A 21,226-nucleotide genomic window follows, 5' to 3' on the forward strand; every position below is an offset into this window, starting at 1 on the left:
CAGGATTGGAGGAAGACTCATTAACAACCTATGATATGCAGATAACACGACCTTGCTTGCTGAAAGTGAAGAGGACTTGAAGCACTTATTGATGAAGATCAAAGACTACAGCCTTCAGTATGGATTACACCTCAACGTAAAGAAAACAAAAATCCTCACAACTGGACCAATAAGTAACATCACGATAAACAGAGAAAATATTGAAGTTGTCAAGGATTTCAAGCATTACCTATGTGAGATCAAAATGACAACAGCAACTCAAAGGTTTCATGTGAAGCCTAGGGGGCAGTGAGTTGAAGATAATGGTGATGGAATAATTTGGAAAAGGACAGTGAGAATAGCAGCACAACTGGAAGAACGTAATCGATGTCACTGAATTGTACATGTAGAAATTTTTGAAATGGTGTGTGTCTTTGGCTACATATATTTTCATCAAAAAAAAAAAAAAAAAAAAGTCCTCCAAGGTTGAGAAGGGAGAGAGCTGACATGCTGCGGGTTTGCTAACCAATGTCATAAAACAATATGCGTACTAACTCTGTAATGAGAAACTATTTGTTCTGTAAACCTTCACCTAAAGTACAATTTAAAAAATAAGGAATAAATAATTTTAAAAAGGATTTCATTTTACTTGGATCCACAATCAACACCGATGGAAGCAGCAGTCAAGAACTCAAATGACGTATTGCATTGGGAAAATTTGCTGCAAAAGACTTCTTTAAAGTGTTAAAACGCAAAGATGTCACTTTGAAGTCTAAGGTGTGCCTGACCCAAGCCATGATATTTTCAATCACCTCATATGTATGTGAAAGCTGGACAATGAATAAGGAAGATGGAAGAAGAATTGATGACTTTGAATTACAGTGTTGGTGAAGAATATTGAATATCCATGGACTGCCAGAGGAACGAACTTCTTCTTTGAGGAAGTATAGCCAGAATGCTCCTTAGTAGCGAGGATGGTGAGACTTCGTCTCACATACTTTGGACATGTTATCAGGAGGGACCAGTCCCTGAAGAGGGACATCATGCTTGGTAAACTAGTTGGTCAGTGAAAGAGAGGAAGACCCTCAACAGGATGGACTGCCACAGTGGCTGCAACAATGGGCTCAGCATAGCAATGACTGTGAGGATAGCACAGAGTCGCTATACACAGAGTTACTGTACGCAGGGTTGCTATGAGTTGGAACTGACTTGATGGCACCTAACAACAACAGCTAGGGAAAAAGAAAAAGACAGATATGGACAGAGGAATTACTTAGCTTCTTGAGGACTAGTTTCTAGTTACTGACCTTTCTGAGGCTTAGTTGCACTTCCTAATGTGAGCAAACTGACAAATCGATGCTCCTGTGATGTTGTAATACACTCCTTTTTTGTTTTTTTTTGCTTAAGCTAACTTAAATGAGTTTCTATTATTTGCAACTAAAAGAAACTCAGCTAAGATAACCTATAAAAACGGTCCCAGTTTAAGAGCATTGCTTTTCTTTTCCTTTTGAAAACACAAAGAAAACTAAAGGCAAACATTGAAGTTACAACAGCAAATTTAAAAATGAACCAGGAGAGGCCAACAGGTAAAACGAATGGTGTGACAACAGCACTCACTATGTCTGGGCATGGAACACTGCTGGAAAGTCATGATAGGCTACCAACCAACCAACTCGTTGCCGTTGAGTCCATTCCAACTCACAGAAGAATCTAAGTTTTCTCATTTTAAGTTAAAATCGTAAATATTTCATTAGATATATACATTATAGTACAAACCAGAGTTCCACTAGAATATGCTCTAAAAATAGTTACAGTTAATCAGTCTCCACAAGGACCACACCTGCCTTTCTTCACTGATATGACTTCACTGAACACCTGCTACAACTAGGCACTGTGTTTTATTTGCATTAACTCAAGTAATTCTCATAATCCCACAACCCACTGCTGTCAAGTAGATTCCGACTCATAGCGACCCTACAGAACAGAGCAGAACTGCCCTATAGGGTTTCCAAGGAGCAGCTGGAGGATTCAAACTGCCAACCTTTTGGTTAGCAGCTGCGCTCTTAACCACTGCGCCACAAGAGCTCCAAAACATGAGGTTTAAAGAACAGAGAGGGGGCACCAGGATATAAACCGGGAACTTCTTAATTGCTGTCAAATGCTCTGCACTGAGCTATACCCCCATAACCCCATATAAGTGTTATCACCATTTTTGAAACAGAGGCTCAAAAAAGGTTAAGTAATCTATCCATCTAGGAAGTGGCTGATCCTGATCTGTTGATATTAGAACTGTAGTACAATAACCTCTTCATAAAGCATTCATAGGACATTCTGTACAGCATCTGGATCTAGAGCAAAGGACCCCACTGAATGGTCATCAAATACAGACCCGTTAATTTGGTTACTACATTTTTTTCTCCTTATTTTGTTTATTTATTTTTGATGGCTTATGTTTTCAGTATTGGAATGCATGCTTACTAACTGAGTGGATCTAAATTTTTGGTTGGTAATGTAAATTTGGGGAACCATGGCCTAGTGGTTAAGAGCTCGGCTGTTAACCAAAACTTAAGCAGTTCGAATCCACCAGCTGTCCCTTGGAAACCCTACGGGGCAGTTCTACTCTGTCCTATAAGGCCGCTCTGAGTCGGAATTGACTTGACGGTAACGGGCTTGGTTTTGGTTTTAATATGAATTTTGAGAAATACGATCTGGTTGATACAAGCCACCAATAAGGCGAGTGACACTGTAGTGCCACTGATCTGTAGTATGACAATATACCAATGAGAGCTACATACGTAATTTATTGCCAGTGCCTTTCCATTAGGTTACATGGAGAACTTCTGGTTTTTCAAATAGACCCAGAAAAAACAAAATAAACCCATCAGGGCTCCCTAACTATCATAGAGAAAAGCCACAATTATGCTTGCAAGCCTTATCTCATAGAAATAAAGGGAAAAAAGGCAAAAGCTTACAAAACTAACACATCTAAAAACATCACCTAATAGAATGTTCAACCTACACAACAATAAGGCTCCAACTCAACTCTGCTGAGCTTCATGCATTTCAAAATGGACCCACCTTGATACTAAATGCATTAGAACCGAAATAACGCCTTACCTATGAGGTCCAGAGGCCTAAAAAGTGGCTAGTATACTGTTAACCCAATGGTAATGAGAGAGTTAAGAATACACTCATCTTGTAACACAGCTTCTAGTACTTTTCATCGTAGTTCAAAAAGGCCACACTGAGATCAAAAACTGGACAGGCATATTTCTCCACTGATGAGCACAAGGAGACTAGATTCCCTCTGACCTCTATGACTGCTTCTCTGTTTGGCCATAGTTACCCTTACTGCCATGCTGTTTCCACAAACAGCACTGGCCTATGCTACAGATCAAGAACGCATTCAAAAGGGAGTTTCTCAAAGGTACAAGAGAAAGGCCTTCTCCAGATCAATCTTATAATCCTTGGAAGAAGCATTCAGCAAATTTCTGTCCTAGCATGTGGAAAAAGATTACAATAACACAGCTATTGTTAAATGAGCAATTAGGTGTGGGCTTTGTGCCAAGCACTTAATATATATTATTGTGCTGAATCACCATAACAAACCTAAGCGAGGAACTCTCATTTTACATATGAGAAAATTGAGGCTCATGAAGTGATATTTCTCCCCAACAGTCACCCAGCTAGTTAGTGAGGGAGCTAGGGCTGGAAGCCCAGAGCAAGGCAAATCTATCCATTCTATACACAGGTAACTCAGGCCCTTTCCCACTTAAAGGAAAATAAAACAAAAACCCTGAAAAATCAAGGTCTCCCTTTGTAAATGAACAAACTGAAGCAAAATGACCCTAACAGTGTCTGGCCAGATGTCAAATATAGATTGCTGCACATCCTATTCTTGTACAGGGCTTACAGGGTTATTTAAAGCATATTTACATTCATTATCTCACTTGCACCAGGCTGGGCCAAGGATTATTCCTATCTTATAAATAAGGAAGGCAAAAGACATTCTGTGAGCACCAACTGTGTACTATGCAATGTGCAAGAAGTTTTCACATGTGTTATATTATTAATTTATTCATTACAATAACTGTGAGAGGTATTATTATCCCCGTATTACAGAATTTTGAATCTTAGGGTTAGAAAGAGCCTTAGAAATTGCCTTGAACAGTCCTTTACCCAAAGCATATATTCCCTCTAAAATATTTCAAGACAAATGATCGTCACACACTCGCACACGTCTAGTAACTCAATACAGTAGGGCACTTTGTTCCATTTTTAGACAGCTCAAATGGTTGAAAAGCTTTTCTTTATACCTGAAGCTTCCCCCATTGCCCTGAGTCATGTGCTCATGGACTAAAGTAAATGTACAACGTAGTTAATATACCAATCACTAAGAGATTTAAAGAAAATAATTGAGTTCCCAACTGTGATTTTTATTCTCCCATGTCTTACTCTTAATGAATCGTATAGTGTCAAAATCTCTCTTAAAACTCAATATTGAGAACGGAACAAATGGCATTTTTTAATGAGATGGAGAAACAAATCACCAACTTCATATGGAAAGGGAGAACGGAACAGTTTGTTTTTCTTAATACAATATACGACTGAATTAGCTTTGCTTATTATGTTTTTGCAGCTGCCAACACACCACTAAGCACTATAATTACTGAACCTCTGTGACATGCTACACATTTTATAATGAGAAAACTAAAGCTCAAAGAGATAAAGAAACTTAATCTTGGTTACACAGCCAGTCAAGAGTGGAGCTGAAATTAGAATTCAAGACCTTCCCATTTTAAGGCTGCTTTATTTCCAATTCATCACACGTTTAATACACATCTGGTTCACAGTCATCTAAAATCCAAAGTATTTATCTCACAAGGTACCACTAAATCGTGTCTTTCTTTTTATTCTGTTTTTTAAAACAATAACCCATGTCTTTTTTATTCCATTCCTGGGAAACTGACTGTTGAACCCAATGGCAGAATTTTACATTTGTCCTTAACCAATTTTATCTTTATATAATAAATTCTATATGTCATTCTAGTCTATCAAAATCTTTGGGGATCCTGGCTTGCCACCCAGTATATTAGTTATTTCTCCCACCTCCTTTTCTACAAGAACAGTCAGTATGACATTATCTCCATCTCCATCCTAAAAGCAATATTGAACAGGATGTAGCCTTCAGGCAAGCTGTTGGAGCCCCTTTCCCGGTCTGATTTAACCATTAGCATTCTAGAAACAGTTGTTAAACTAGTTGTGTCACTTACCTAGGCCAGACACTCTAGTCTGTTCTGTATAAAGATGTCCCAAAAGACTGTCATTATGTCAGATTCATAACATCTACAGTATCCCCTTGACTAGTGAGCCTATCACAAAAGGAAATGCTCACAACCATTCCTAATTCAGTGCTCCTAATCTATTTAGTGCTCTTAATTCAGTGTTCTTAATCTACATTAACCCATTGCTGTCGCGTCCATTCTGACTAATAGCAACCCTATAGGACAGAGCAGAACTGCCCCACAGAGTTTCCAAGGAGCAGCTGGTGGATTCAAACTGCCAACCTTTTGGTTAGCAGATGAGCTCTTAACCACTACACCACCAGGGCTCCAATCTATATAAATCTACCTAAAATATAATAGAAGAAAATCAGGCAAACAGCACTTCAAAGTGGAAACTATGGCTCATAGTAACTGTACTGCTCATAAACAAGAGGGAAGACAGGTACTTGAAATGCTGAACAAAGTAGTTTGCTATTTACAAAAACAGCAATGGATATAAAATAGTATGGGTAGAGAGAACACTCTTCCGAATTTATCAGAGAAACTGAATGTTTGTCTTGGTCAGGAGTACCGAAGAGCAAAAGACTGTGAACTTTAAATGCCATTTCCTATGAATAGGAGCCAGGACTCCTTAGAAAAATGACTGATCCCCAAAAACACTGGAAATAACAAATGTTGGAGAGGCTGCGGGGAGATTGGAACTCTTCTGCACTGCTAGTGGGAATGCAAAATGATACAATCATTTTGGAAAACAATATGGTGCTTCCTTAGAAAGCTAGGAATAGAAATACCATACAATTCAGCAATACTACTCCTAGGAATATATCCTAGAGAAATAAGCGCCGTCACGCGAAGAGACGTACGCACACCCATGTTCCTTGCAGCACTATTCACAACAGCAAAAAGATGGAAACAACCTAGATGCCCATCAACAGATGAATGGATAAACAAACTAGGTACATACACACAATGGAGTATTATGCAACGATAAAGAACAATGATGAATCTGCACAACATCTCAACACAGATGAAACTGGAGGACATTATGCTGAGTGAAATTAGTCACAAAAGGTCAAATAGTGTATGAGACCTCTACTGTAAAAACTCATGAAAAGGTTTACACACAAAAAAGAAACAATCTGATGGTTACAAGAGATGGGAAGGGTTGGGGGTGGGAATACTAAAGAGACAATATAGATAAGTGGTAACCTTGGTGAAGGGTAAGATAGTATACAATACTGGGGAAGCCAGCACAACTTGTACAAGGAAAGGTCATGGAAGCTCCATAGACACATTCAAACCCCCTGAGGGATCGAATTGCTGGGTGGAGGGCTGTGAGGACTATGGTCTCGGGGAACATCTAGCTCAACTGGCGTAACATAGTTTATAAAGAAAATGTTTTACATTCTACCTTGGTGAGCAGCGTCTGGGGTCTTAGAAGCCTGTGAGCAGCCATCTAAGATACTCCACTGGTCTCATCCTTTCAGGAACAAGGGAGAATGAAGAAAATAAGATACAATGGAAAGATTAGTCCAAAGGACTGATGGACCGCAACTACCATAGCCTCTACCAGACTGAGTCCAGTACAACTAGATGGTGCCTGGCTGCCACCACTTACTGCTCTGACAGGGATCACAATAGAGGGTCCTGAAGAGAGCTAGAGAAAAATGTAGAACAAAATTCTAACTCACAAAAAAAAAAAAAAAAACAGACGTATTGGCCTGACAGAGACTGAAGAAACCCCGGACACCCTTTTAGCTCAGTAATGAAGTCACTCTCAAGGTTTACCCTTCAGCGAAAGATTAGACAGGTCCATAAAACAAAATGAGACTAGTGGGGCACACCGGCCCAGGGACAAGGACTAGAACGCAGGAGGGGACAAGAGAGCTGGTAATAGGGAACCCAGGGTCTAGAAGGGAGCCTACTGACATGTCATGGGGTTGATAACCAATGTCATAAAACAATATGTGTACTAACTGCTAATGAGAAACTATTTGTTCTGTAAACCTTCATTTAAAGTACAATAAAAAAAAATTAAAAAGAAAAATGACTGATTCCAGGTTTGAGGCAGGATATATTCACGATCAGCCTTGCTGAGTTATTCATGACTAATAATGGGGCCATGTCAAAAGGACACAGGAGGCAACATAAAAAGCTTCCTTACTAGCCTAAGAGGAGTAATTTAAGCAACAAAAAGAATAATGATAGCAATGGATTAAAATGTTTCAAATATAAAAATCAGCAAGTGCATAATAATATTAAAAAGAAAAAAATTCATTAATTACCACTGGAGGTTTCTAGGACACAAATTCTGAAAATTGATAAACAAAAGGAGAAAAATCAAACATTAAAATAAGAAGTACTAGAATCTTCCTCTGTGCTCCCCTCCCCAAGAGTAACAGAAGAGAGCAGGGTGGAAACCAAGACAGCTTTTAAGAAATTTTAAACTTCAATGGAAAAGACTGGGATTAGGTGAACATATCTACCTGGCAGTCAAGGGAGCCAGCTAGGGTGGGGAGGTAGAGTTAATCTCAGGGACTCTGGCAAGGTAAGCCTCAACTCAGGGATATTGGGGGAAGTGGCAACTACTGGCTGTACAAGTATCTTGTGCAGAGGCAGGAGAACACAGAGATTAAGAATTTGGGCTCTAAAGTCAGACTCCTTGGGTTCAAATCTAGATCTGTCACTTGCTAGCTGTGTGACCTTGAGAGTTTCTTAACCTCTCTAGAGGTGCCTCAGTTTCCATATCTATAAATATGGATAGTACTACCATTTTTCAAAGAACTGTAGTGAGAATCAGGGAGTTAACAGATGACTAATAAATGGCATGGAGCGCTAGCTTCCTCATAGTTCATATTAGAATAAAATGGCTTTGCAAGATGTAAATTGCTATACGATGCTTAACTGTCTTTCTTTTTTAACCTAAAAGACATTTTAAAATTATGCTAGCACAGAAGAGGAGTACTTCAGTCAGTCTGATGGCAAGTGAAGATGATGACAGATTCCATAAAGAAGGTGAGTTCTGAAGCATGAGTAGCAGTTAGTCAAGTGAAGGTGGAGAGGGCACAGACAGAAGAAACAATTAGCATATAAAGTTGTGTCTTAGGTTTGGTGTTGGAAACCCTTCTCTAACTTGGGTTTCCTTTGAGAAGAATCTCATTTCTTTCTAAAACAGCTAATACAGTTCACTAAGCTTCAGCAAAACTATGAAGATGAGATATACAGAAACAGCCAGAGATATCAGGTTATTTCCCACCTTTCTATATGTAAGAGTCATGGTCTATTCATGATTTTATTCCTGCAAGATGTTCTAAAAGGAGCTTGTTCCATGTTACCCTGGATAAAATAAATGTAACTATACATGAGCAGTATTAGAAAACAAGTAACATGTTTGGTCTTTGGTATAGTCTTCCAAAGTTTAGGAATAGTCCAAAGGGAGGGAGGAAGTATGGAGGGGAGACAGGCAGGGAGGGGAGGCAGACAGGAAAATATTGTAACAGAACTATCATACTAAATTTCATTTCTTCAAACTTTAGCACTCCTACTGAGACAGACAAAAGCAGATGCAGACCTTGGTTAGGATCTCTGTGGACACATTAATTTTCAAAGGCAGAAATGCCAAGTTGAAATAATGGAAATGATGAATAGGCATCTGATGTTATTGACCTAGACAATAACAATCTGAAGCAGGTACAGACCCCTAGCAACATCTTTTCAGAACATTATTGACATATGTTTGCTCATATAAATGAATGTTTCCATCTTCACATCATTTAAGAGGAGAAAAAGTAAGTAAGAACAAAGATATATATAAACAAACCTGGTCGTTAATCTAAGAATTTTACATGTAGGTTCTTATTTTTTAAACAGTGACAGAACCCCTCAGTTACACCCAACCAAACATACCATCAAGTCAAAGTTAACTTTATAAGCAAGCCTCAATCAAAGACATTAACATCTGATACCATACTTCTAACACATAAGAGGTTCATTTTGTTGAATCAGACATTAACATCTGATACCATACTTCTTACACCTAAGAGGTTCATTTTGTTGGATGAATGAATGAATGAATTCATGGACACATGGTTATAGCATCATGACTAGTGTTTCTGGAAAAAAAAACGAAATAAAAAATATCAAAGTGCATCACATGTAGTAAGGATAAAATATTGTCCTGAAAACTTTGTTTCCATTAAAGTATGTGCATTTTTACTGTCTGTGTGTGTATGTGTGTGGTGGGGCATTGGATCATATTGTACTATGGATTGTGGTGTAAAAGTTTAAAATACACCGGCCTGGTGGTTAAGACACACTAGGTATAAATCACAGGTCTGCCACATCCTAGCTTTGTGACTGTGGGCAAATGATCTACTTTTTTTAAGCCTCAGTATTTACTTCTTTAAGCCTCAGTACCTCTTTAAACCTCAGATTAAATGACATATTTAATCCCCAGCAACTTCATTAGGGTGTTCTGTCAAATGAGAACCTGATAATAGCTAACATGTCCATAGTACTTACTATGTAAGAAGGTCTGTTCTAAAGTATCACATAAAATAACTCACTCATCCTTCACAACAATTCTGTGTGGTAGATACTATTATTATTCCCATTTTACAGATTAGGAAACTGAGGCATGCAGAGGCTAAGAAATATACCGAAGGTCCCAAAGCTAGTAGACAGCAGAATCAGGATTCTAAGCAGATAATCTTGCACCAGGATCTAAGACCTTTCAAATTATACAATACTTCTAGGCACAATGTCTAATACACAGTAAGTATATAATAAATGTTGGAGGCCCTGGGTGGTACAGTTAACGCACTCAGCTGCTAACTGAAAGGATGGATGTTTGAGTCCACCCAAAGGCATCTTGGAAGAAAGGCCTGGTGATCTAATTCTGAAAAATTAGCCATTCAAAAGTCCTATGGAGCATAGTTCTACTCTGACACACATGGGGTTGCCATGAATTGGAATCAACTTGATAGCAACTGGCATAAAATAAATGTTAGTTGTTACTATTGTTACTAAAGACAGGTGTTCTATCAGATGAGAACCTGATAAAAATTTACAATTTTATGGAACATTCTATTAAGTATTTTGTTTAAAAAAAAAAATCCATCTTAAACAAGGTAATATAGTGCTTATAAAAAAGCTTTGATAAAATTTATTCATTATAAAACCTCTTAACAAATTAGGAATAGGAGGGAACTTCTTTAATGTGATAAGGGCTATCTAAACACACTTATACCAAATATTAAACTTAATGGTGAAATGTTAAAAGCTTCTGAGATTAGAAGTAAACAAGGATGACCCATTATTAACACATTCATTCAACACTGTACTAAAGGTCCTAGCCAGTGCAGTAAACTAAGAAACATGCAAAAATTAGCCATATTTCCATAAACCAGTCATAAGCAGAAATGAAAATTTTAAAAGATGCCATTTACAATTTAAAAAAAAAAAACAACCAAACCCGTTGCCATCAAGTCGGTTCCAACTTATAGTGACCCTATAGAATGGCATCAAAAAATATAAAATACCTATAAATCAATCTAATAAAGACATATAAGTTCTCTATGGATAAACTGTAATATACTGTAATACACTGTAATATAAAATACTACTAAAATAATTTGGAAAATATTTAAATAAATGGAGAGATAGGCTATGTTTAAATATTGGAAGTGTCAATACTATGCACATATGGGTATTTAATTTATAATAAAGGTGTCATTGCAGAGTAGTGAGGAAAAGACAGTGTTTTCAGTACCCAGTGTTGAGACAACTGGGTATCTATGTGGGAAAAATAATGACACCTGATCCTACCTCACACCATATACAACATGTAATTCAGAGTAGACTGAATACCTAAATATCAAAGGCAAAAATCATATAGCTCTTAGAAGATAATAAAGGAAAATATCTTCATGACCTTAGGTTAGGAAGTGATTTTTAAAACAGGATACAAAAAGTACTAACCATAAAGGAAAGGACTAATAAAACTGGACTACATTAAAATGAGAGGAGCCTGGTGGCACAGTGTTTAAGACTCGGCTGCTAACTGAAAGGTAGGTGGTTCAAACCCACTAGCCGCTCTGTGGGAGAAAGATGTGGCAATCTGCTTCCATAAAGATTACAGTCTTGGAAACCCTATGAGGCAGTTCTACTAACTATAAAGGAAAAGATTAATAAAATTGGATTACATTAAAATGAAGAACTCTAAGGGAGTGAAAAGGCAAGCCATTGCAAGTACGAAGATATATGCTATACATAAAACCTACCAAGAGCTCATATCCAAAATATATAAAACCCCTATATATCAATAAGAAAAAAGTAACAAGATTAGATAGGAACCTTAGGGGGCAAGTGAGTTTATGTTAACGGGAGAGGAACAACTAAGAAAAGGAGGGTGAGAATGGATGCACAACTTAAAGAATGTAATCGGTGTCACTGAATTATTGTACATGCAGAAATGGTTGAACTGGTGTATGTTTTGCTGTGTACATTCTCAGCAACAACAAAATAAAATAAGGCAATCCAGTAGAAAAATGGGCAAGAAACTTGAATAGGCATTTCATAAAGGAGGACATCCAGGTAATCAGTAAACTTATAAAAAAAGATGTTCAAACCTATTAATTAAGGGCATGCAAATTAAAACCACAATGAGATACTATTATACATTTATTAGAATGGCCAAAATTTAAAAAGACTTCAAGTGGTGGTAACAATGTGGAATAACTAACTTCAATATATTGCTGGCAGGAGCGTTTACTGGTACAACTACTATGGAAAATATTGTGTCGTTATCTATTAAAGTTGATGATATACCCATCCTATGACCCACTTCTCAGGCATACCCAACAGAAATGCATGCACATGTGTATCAGGAGACAAGTTCAAGGATGTTCACATAAGCATGCTTTGTAAAAGCTCCACATTAAGAACAACCCAGATGAAATGGAAAAACCAATCCTCAACTTTATACTGAATGGTAAGTGGCTACAAACAGCTAAAGCAATGTTGAAAGAGAAGAACAAAGTAGGAGGACTCACACTTCCTGATTTTAAAACATATTATACAGCTTTAGTAATCAAAATAGCCTGGAATTAGCATGACAACAGACACACAGACCAATGGAATAGAACTGAGAGCCCAGAAATAAACCTACACATCTATGGTCAGCCTATTTTTGACAAGGGTGCGAAGTCTATTTGATGGGGAAAGAAGAGTCTCATCAACAAACAGTGTTGTCAAAATTGGATTTCCACATGTAGAAAAATAAAATAGGATCCATGCCTCACACCATACACAAAAACAAATTCAAATGGATTAAAGACCTAAATGTGAAAACTAAAACCATAAATTCTTAGAAGAAAATGCAGAAGCAACGCTGTCAGGCCTAGCTTTTAACAATGGATTATCAAATATAATAACAAAAGCACTAACAGCAAAAGACAAAATAAATAAATGGGACCTCATAAAGACTAAAAAATTTTGTTCATCAAAAGACTTTACCAAAAAAAAATGAAAAGACAAGCTGGGAGAATATCTTTGGAAACCGTATACCTGATAAGAATCTAATAACCAAAATATATATACAACTTAACAACAAAAAGACAAGTAATCCAATCATAAAATGGGCAAAGGACTTGAATAGATACTTCACCAAAGAGGACATTCAAATGGCCACCAAACATATGAAAAGATGCTCAATGTCATTAGCCACCACAGAGATGCAAATCAAAGCCACAATGAGATACCATTTTACTCCCACTAGAATGGCAGGAAGAAAAAGGACCTCATGGTGGCACAGTGGTTAAAGCTGCCTACTGAAAGGGTGGCGGTTTCAACTCACCAGCCGCTCCACAGGAAAAAGATGTGGCAATCTGCTTCCATAAAGATTATAGCCTAGTAAACTCCACGGGGCAGTTCTACCCTATGGGGCAGTTCTACTCTGTCCCACAGGCTTGTTATGAATCATTATTGACTCGATGGCACACAAAAACAATAGGATTGGTAAGACAAAAAAAAAAAAAAGAAAATAACAAGGGTTGGCAAGCATGTGGGGAAACTGGAACCCTTATCCATTGCTGGTGGGAATGCAAAATGGTACAGCTGTTGTGGAAAACAGTGTGGTGGTTCCTCAAAAACTAAAAATAGAACTACCATATGACACAGCAATTCCACTTCTAGGTATATATACCCAAAAGACTTGAAAGCAGAGACCCAAACAGATACTTGTACACCAGCGTTCACTGCAGCACTATTCACAACAGCCAAAAGGTGGAAACAACCTAAACGGGTGAACCCATCAACAGATGGATGGATAAACAAAATGTGGTACCTAATATGATGGAATACTACTCAGCCAGTAAGAAAAATGATAGACGCTACAATATGGGTGGAGCCTGAAGACACTAAGGAGCCCTGGTGGCACAGTAGTTAAACACTGGGCTGCTAACCAAAAGGTTGGCAGTTCGAACTCACCAGCCACTCTGTGGGATAAAGATATGGTAGTCTGCTTCCATAAAGATTACAGCCTTGGAAACCCTATGCGGCAGTTCTACTCTGCCCCACAAGACATTATGCTGAGTGAAATAAGTCAATCACAAAAGGACAAATATTGTATGACCTCACTTACAGAAAAAGACAAGAACAGACAAATGTATAGAGACTCAAAGTCTATTAGTGGTTGCCAGGGGCAGGAAGGGGCTGGGGAAAAGGAAGTTATTGCTTATCGAGTACTGACTTTCGGTTTACAGTGATGGAAAAATTGCATTGATTAAGGGTAGGGTTGCACAGCTGATTAATGTAACTGCTGTCAATAACTTGTACACCTGTAAAAATCTGAATTGGCAAAAGTTGTGTGATAGATATATTTACAACAGTGACAAAAAAAAAATAGCTGCTGAGAGTGCTTATGTACAAGTAAACACCTCATGGGATTTGGTTCCTTGGTTTGGACATATAGGGCCATGGTTTCAAGGGACAGCCCAGTAAATCGGCCTAATAACGTGTCTAGTGCTTCTGTACTACATCCTAGTTCATTCTGTAGTGCCTGGGGTCTTAAACGCTTGCAAGCGGCCATTCAATGTACAATAATTGGTCTCTATTTGCCTGGTGCAACAGAGGAAGAAGGAGAGTTAGGAATAGGAGGAGGCTATGGAATGTGTGGTCAATTGCCTCCATGAACAACTGCCTCCTCTGCCACAATATCAGAACTGGATGGTGCTTGGCTACCATTACTAAATATTTTGATCTAAGATTCTATAGACGAATCCTGATCAAAAGGGGGAAAATATAGAACAGAATTTCAAAGTCTCATGGACTCCAGACTTTCTGGAGCCAATGAGTCTGGGTGAGCCCTCAAAACTATTGGCCTGAGATCATCTCTAAACCTTAAACCAAAAATATACCTGAAATCTTCTGAAAACCAAACAACAGTTTAGCTTAACTAGTTAAGAATGTCTGCCCTGAACACTGTGTTCTTTTACAACCTATCTATATCAGATCAAACTGACAATAGCAACTCAAAAGATTAGATAGGAAACTTAGGGAGGAGTGAGTGAGATTAGGTTAATGGTTGAGGAACAACTCGAAAAAGGAAGGTGAAAATAGTTGCACAGCTCCAAGAATGTACGTAATCAATGTCACTGAATTGAACATGTAGAAATTTTGAACTGGTATATGTTCTGCTGTATATATTCTCAACAACAAAAATAAATTGTATCAAAAAAGAATAACCCAAATGTCCATCAATACAGATAAATACTGTATATTCACACAACGGAATATTATAAAACAATAAAAACGTATGAACTACTGCAACAACATAGATGACTTACACAAACATAATGGTGGATGAAAGAAGCCAGAAAAAAAATTCATACTAAGTTTAAAAAAAAGCAAAGAGGGGAAAGAGGCATACAGTGTGGAGAGTGCGGGGGTGTGGAAGGTATTGAGGGGAGGACACGAGATTCTGGGTGCTGGCAATGTTCTACTTCTTGACCTGTGTGGTGCTTGCTTTGTAATAGATCATTAAGCGATACATTTGTATTTTATGTACTTTCTCTAAGTGTTGTATTTCATAATAAAAAGGCTTAAAACAAAAGATAGCAGGGCACTTCAGGAAAGGGAAACAACATCAACAATGGAAAAAAAGAAGGAAAACAAATGCAAGGTGTGTTTGGAGGAACTGCACAAGATATTACAGTTAAGTAGAAAGATCTAACGTAGGAGTGGGGGAGATAAGTCTAGAAAACTATTTTAGAATAGATTGCAACAGATTTTATCCTACTGATAAAAAGCTATCGAGATTTTTGAAAAGAGATACGTCTAGATCAAAGCAGTGTTTTAGAAATATTAATCTCACAATGATGTTCAGGGTGCAACAGAGATGAAAGATGGACAGTATGGGCATCTCAGTAACAGGAATGGAAAAGAATGAATGAACACAAGTTGAAAGAAAACTTAGAGAGTCTAGAGAGGGCTTGCTGACTGACTGGATTGCAGAGGGAGGATGAGAGGAGAATGGGATAACAAACTGTCAAAGATGAACTCGAGATTCTAAACTTAGGTGGCTATGAGAAGTATGGTTATCACTAACAAAAAAGAGGAAAGCATAAGCTGAGACATGAACAAAATCAATGGCTGTAGTTCAAGAGAGAATAATGGGTAAATCAAGCAGAAGTATTCTAAAGGCAGTAATTTAGGGAACAATGGTTAAATTAGAATTAGGGATTTGAGAGTCATCAACACACGGAAGAGTTGAAGCTATGGCAACAGATTAGAACTCCCAAGTGGGGAGGAGATGTGTGGAAAAGCAGCAGCAGGATAAAACCTAGATATAGAGAAGGGAAGTTAGGGAAAGAAGTGAGATGACATGGTCAAAGAAGAAAGAGGAAGAATATAAATCCATGACTTTCAGAAAGATAAGGGACAAGAAGATTTCACAGAGAAGACAGCACTGTCAAATACAACACAGGTCAAAAAGTGTGAAGAATAAGAAAAGGCTTAAAGGTCACTGCTGAAAATAATTTCAGTGAACCTGTTTGGACAAAAATCATGAGTGAAGAAAAGGTGAGTGGTAAACAAAAAATAAATAGTTATAGATCACACTCCATTCATAAGTGACAGAGAAACATTATTTTGCAGGAAAATGCAACAGATTCAAGTATGTTTACTTTTTAACTAGGGAAGATTTCATGTGCATTTAAAAAAGATAAATACAAGAACAAAGACTTTTAGAAGAATGAAATTTAATCCAGACATATTTTCAGAATAAAAACTTGCATGAAAAGTTAAAAAAAAAAAAAAAAAAAAAATTAAAACGTTTTAATTATTCTTATGTATTTTATTTTTACTAAGAAAAAAGGAAAGTGACTTGCCCAGGGTTGAAAAGTAAAGTGACTTGCCCAAAAGTCACAAGCAAGAAGTGACAGAGATGAATTTCAACCTTACTACTTTTCCAAAGACAGACTTCCCATTATATCAAACGACCTCCTATGGGGGTAGGATGCAGAACTAGAAAGATGGTATGTATCAAGATAGCCATTTTTATTTATTTTTTTACCCTAAGAAACAACAGCAGTTGCAATCTCTGAAACAACGAACAAACTGGATGTATTCTTACCATCCTTCATTATCAGAAACCAGTTCTACTTTAATAATTTGGTTAAATACAGGTCAAAACAGTTACAAAAAGGTCTTTTACTATTCTATTCTCATACTTTCACTCAGCCCACTTTTACAAAAATACCTCTCCCACCCCAAGAAGGGCATTTGGTCAGGTTACACAAATTACATTTTATAAACCGATTTTTATCAAAACCTGCTTTTCAGAGTGTGATGAAGGCTAGATTTAGGAAATGGAGAGTACTTGACCAAAACTTGACCAAAACTATACTGACAACTAAGGCAATCTGGAACTTGCCTGACTAAAGAGTATTTAAAACAAAGGGAACCTGTTTCAACTAGATTACTGGTTCCAACTCCCTGATAGTTACACATTTTATATACTGCCTCCAGTTAGTTTCACAGGTTGCCACTGTCTGAAATGAAGGCCTCAGATCATGGTGTAGTGGAAATGAAATTGGGAACAGGTACCCTCAAGATTTAATCTGCAAACACAGAATTTAAAAAGAAATAAGTGGAAACATTACAAAGAATCTGTTCTGACCATAAAGCCATAAAAGTAGAAATCAACAACAGAAAAAGCAAGGAAAAAGAAATCAAATACATGGGAACTGAACAACACCTTGCTCAAAAACTACTGGGTTAGAGAAGAAATTAAGGATGGAATAAAGAAATTTACAGAATCAAATGAGAATGAAAACACATCCTAACAGAATCTTTGGGACACAGCAAAAGCAGTGCTCAAGAGGTCAGTTTATAGCAATAAATGCACACATCCAAAAAGAAGAAAGGGCCATAATCAAAACATTAACCCTACAACAGGAACAAGTAGAAAGAGAGCAGGAAAAGAAGCCTTCAGGTGCCAGAAGAAAGGAAATAATAAGAATTAGAGCAGAATTAAATGAAATAGAGAATAGAAAAACAATTGAAAGAGTTAACAAGGCCAAAAGCTGGTTCTTTGAAAAGATCAATGAAACTGATAAACCACTGGCCAAACTGACAAAAGAAAAACAGGAGAGGAGGCAGGTAACCCGTATAAGAAATGAGACGGGTGATACCACAACAGACACAACTGAAATGAAAAGAATCATAACAGAATACCATGAAAAACTGTACTCTAACAAATTTGAAAACCTAGAGGAAATGGACAAATTTCTAGAAACTCACTACCTACCTAACACAAACAGAGGTAGAACAACTAAATAAACCCATAACAAGAGATTGAAAAGGTTAATTAAAAAACTCCAACAAAAAAAGCCCTGGCCTGGATGGCTTCACTGGAGAATTCTACCAAACTTTTCTTCAGAGAAGAGTTAACACCACTACTACTAAAGGTATTTCAGAGCACAGAAAAGGATGGAATACTCCCAAATTCACTCTATGAAGCCAGCATAACCCTGATACCAAAACCAGGTAAAGACAGCACAAAGAAAGAAAATTACAGACCAATATCCCTCATGAACAGAGACGCAAAAATCCTCAACAAAATTCTAGCCAAAAGAATTCAGCAACATATCAAAAAAATAATTCAAACGACTTCCAGGCAACATAGCACTATAGTCAGAAGCACCGTGCCGTTCCTCCACAGCAAAGATGAGAAAAACTAAGTCAAACAGAGTTACACATCACTCCTGAAATCCTAAGCATCAAATGAAGAGATAAAGAACTCAGCCAAGCACCAAATGGAATAAGAAACTGACCAAGAACAGAGCACGAGGAGAGATACATGCAGAGGTCTCCTATCAGCTACTGCAGCACAGATCCGCCATCTTGGACTCCTATCGAAGATCAGCAAACAGGAGGTACGAGAAAGCAGCTTCACGGAGCCTCCAGCAGGAGACAGAACAACCGGTAACCCACGATATAGGCTTTCCCACCCCCCACCCTTCTCCACCCCCACTTAGCCTCCTCTGCTTCCTGCAGCCACAGTCAATTGGCCAGAAACATGAGCTTCCTCCCAGTGCCGCTTGGATTCCACCTGCCCGTACTGCCCAGCTCCCTGAGTGCCATTTGTTGCTTTTTTCCGCTTCTTTAGATTTCTTCCTTACCTCCCAACACCTCCCCCTCCTTTCTCTCAAATACCTGGCTCTGTGCACCATCTTTGCTTCTTCCTGAAAGGCTGCAAAACACTGCTCGACTGTGAAACTGCTTCCTGGCCCGTGCCGCCACGCTGGTGGGACCCCCGGGGCTTTTTTGTTTGTTTGCTCTGATTTGTTCTGTTTTGATTTGTTTGTTTTCTTATTCTTTTTTCGGCTTGGGAGCCCCTTCTAGCCAGGGAATACCACGCAGCTTGGAAGCTAGTCCCTTACTCTCGCAGATGCATGGGAGCATTTCTTTTTCCTTGTTTTTTTGTTTTTTCATTTCTTTGTTTAGTTTTCTTCTCTTATTCCCTTTTTGTCTTTCTGCATTTCCAGTTTCACGATTTATTCATTTTTTTCTTTTACCCTTTTTCTTTTTTTTTTTTCCCCATTTCTCAGTCTCTCATCTCTCCACTCCAATAGCAAGCTCGCTTAGCACTCTTTTTTGTTTGTGTGTACTTTTTTGGCTCCTGTTCCTCTCTCCTCTCTCTCATCTTTCCCATACCCATCTTAGCTCCACACATCACAATCTACCCCCTCCTTCCTGCCTACCTGTACCGTGTGCTGAACAGCACACTCCCAAGGAGCACAGGCACGGCCTACTGGAATCTGCACTGCACCAATTCCCAGTCCACACAATCAGCCATGGTACGTGCCACAAAAAAACCTATCCCAGCAACCCCCCTTCAGCTGGACCTGCCCATTGGAGAAGGATGTGAAAAGTATCGTGCCCACAGATGAGCAAACAACAAAGAACGCACCGCCCGCCTGCTCGGACTTAACCAAATAAAACAGAAAAGCAGGACGAAACAAATCTACAATCAATAAACAAGGAAAATAACCACTTAATGCCCCAAAGACAGCAGACAATATCAAAACATTTACAAAAACAGGACAGGATGGTTCCGGTCAGAGTCCAAAATGAAACACCAAATGACCTTCCAGCAGAAGAAAAGGCACTAGACCTAACTGATAGGGAATTCAAATCTCTAATATTCAGAATTATCCAAGAGCTGAAGCAAAAAACAGAGAAAAATGAGGAAAAAATAGACAAATTCATGGAAAATAGACAAAAAAAGGGAAGAATTCAAGAAAATAATACAGGAACAAAGTGCTAAAATAAATTCACGACTAGAAATCATACAAAAACAACAATTAGAAATCCAAAAGATAAACAACAAGATTTCAGAAATGGACAGGGTCATAGAAGCGCTGAGAAGCAAGTTTGAAATGATGGAAAATAGGATCAGTGAAATTGAAGACAAACACTGGGATACAACTCTGAGGAAAAATCAGAAAAAATAAACCAAGAAAAATGAAGAAACCCTGAGAATTATGTGGGATACAATCAAAAGCAAAAATCTTCGAGTGTTTGGAGTTCCAGAACAGCGGGAGAAAACAGAAAACACAGAGAGGATCATTGAAGAATTGCTGACAGAAAACTTCCCCAATATCATGAAAGATGAAAAGCTGACCATCCAAGAAGCTCAAAGAACCCCATATAGGATAGACCCCAAAAGAAAATCACCAAGGCATATCATAATCACATTTGCTAAACAAAGAATCCTGAGAGCAGCTCGAGAAAAAAAAAAAGTCACATACAGAAGAGAAACAATAAGACTAAGCTCAGATTATTCAGCAGATACCATGCAGGCAAGAAGGCAATGGGATGACATATATAAAACCTTGAAAGAAAAAAATTGCTAGCCAAGAATAATATATCCTGCAAAACTCTTGATCAAATATGATGGTGAAATTAGGTCTTTTCCAGACAAACAGAAATTAAGGGACTATGTAAAAACCAAACCAAACTTACGAGACTTATTAAGGGAAGAAACAGTATCAGACCACAGGCTGAATACAGGACACAGGATTGTACTAGCCATATACCAACCTAGGAAATGAACTCTTAAGGACTATGCAAAACCAAAAGAATTACAAAAGGGAACCAGAGAGATTAATCTGTAAATGACAACAGCAGCAGAACAATAAAAGAGGGAATAAACGGTGTAGGTATAGAACCTTCTAATGGAGATGAAGTCAAGCGATATCAAGTAATAATAGACTAGTTCAAATCTATCAAGATAAGGGTAAATTTCAAGATAAACACTGAGAAAGTTAGCAAACCTATTCATCAAAATAAAGAAGAAAAACAAAGTCTCAGTAAAAACAAAACCTACAAAAACAAAAGAAATGAAAAAAAAATCCACAAACAAAAGGAACTCAGCACAGGACAGTAAAAGGAACAAA

General features: G+C 37.9%; 1 protein-coding gene across 5 annotated transcripts in view; it reads right to left on the reverse strand.

Moving 5' to 3' along the window:
* NR6A1 (nuclear receptor subfamily 6 group A member 1) overlaps positions 1-21,226 on the reverse strand; it is a 247,673-nt gene that overhangs the window by 37,022 nt on the left and 189,425 nt on the right. The window contains exon 4 of one of the 5 annotated variants that reach the window (XM_012555376.1): positions 49-55. The exons of the other annotated variants lie outside the window; for them this stretch is intronic. Coding sequence (XP_012410830.1) covers positions 49-55 — 7 coding nt within the window. The remainder of the gene's footprint in view (positions 1-48; positions 56-21,226) is intronic. 5 annotated transcript variants of the gene reach the window in all.

The sequence above is a fragment of the Trichechus manatus genome, unplaced genomic scaffold (assembly GCF_000243295.1).
Source record: "Trichechus manatus latirostris isolate Lorelei unplaced genomic scaffold, TriManLat1.0 scaffold00038, whole genome shotgun sequence".
Lineage (NCBI taxonomy): Eukaryota > Metazoa > Chordata > Mammalia > Sirenia > Trichechidae > Trichechus > Trichechus manatus.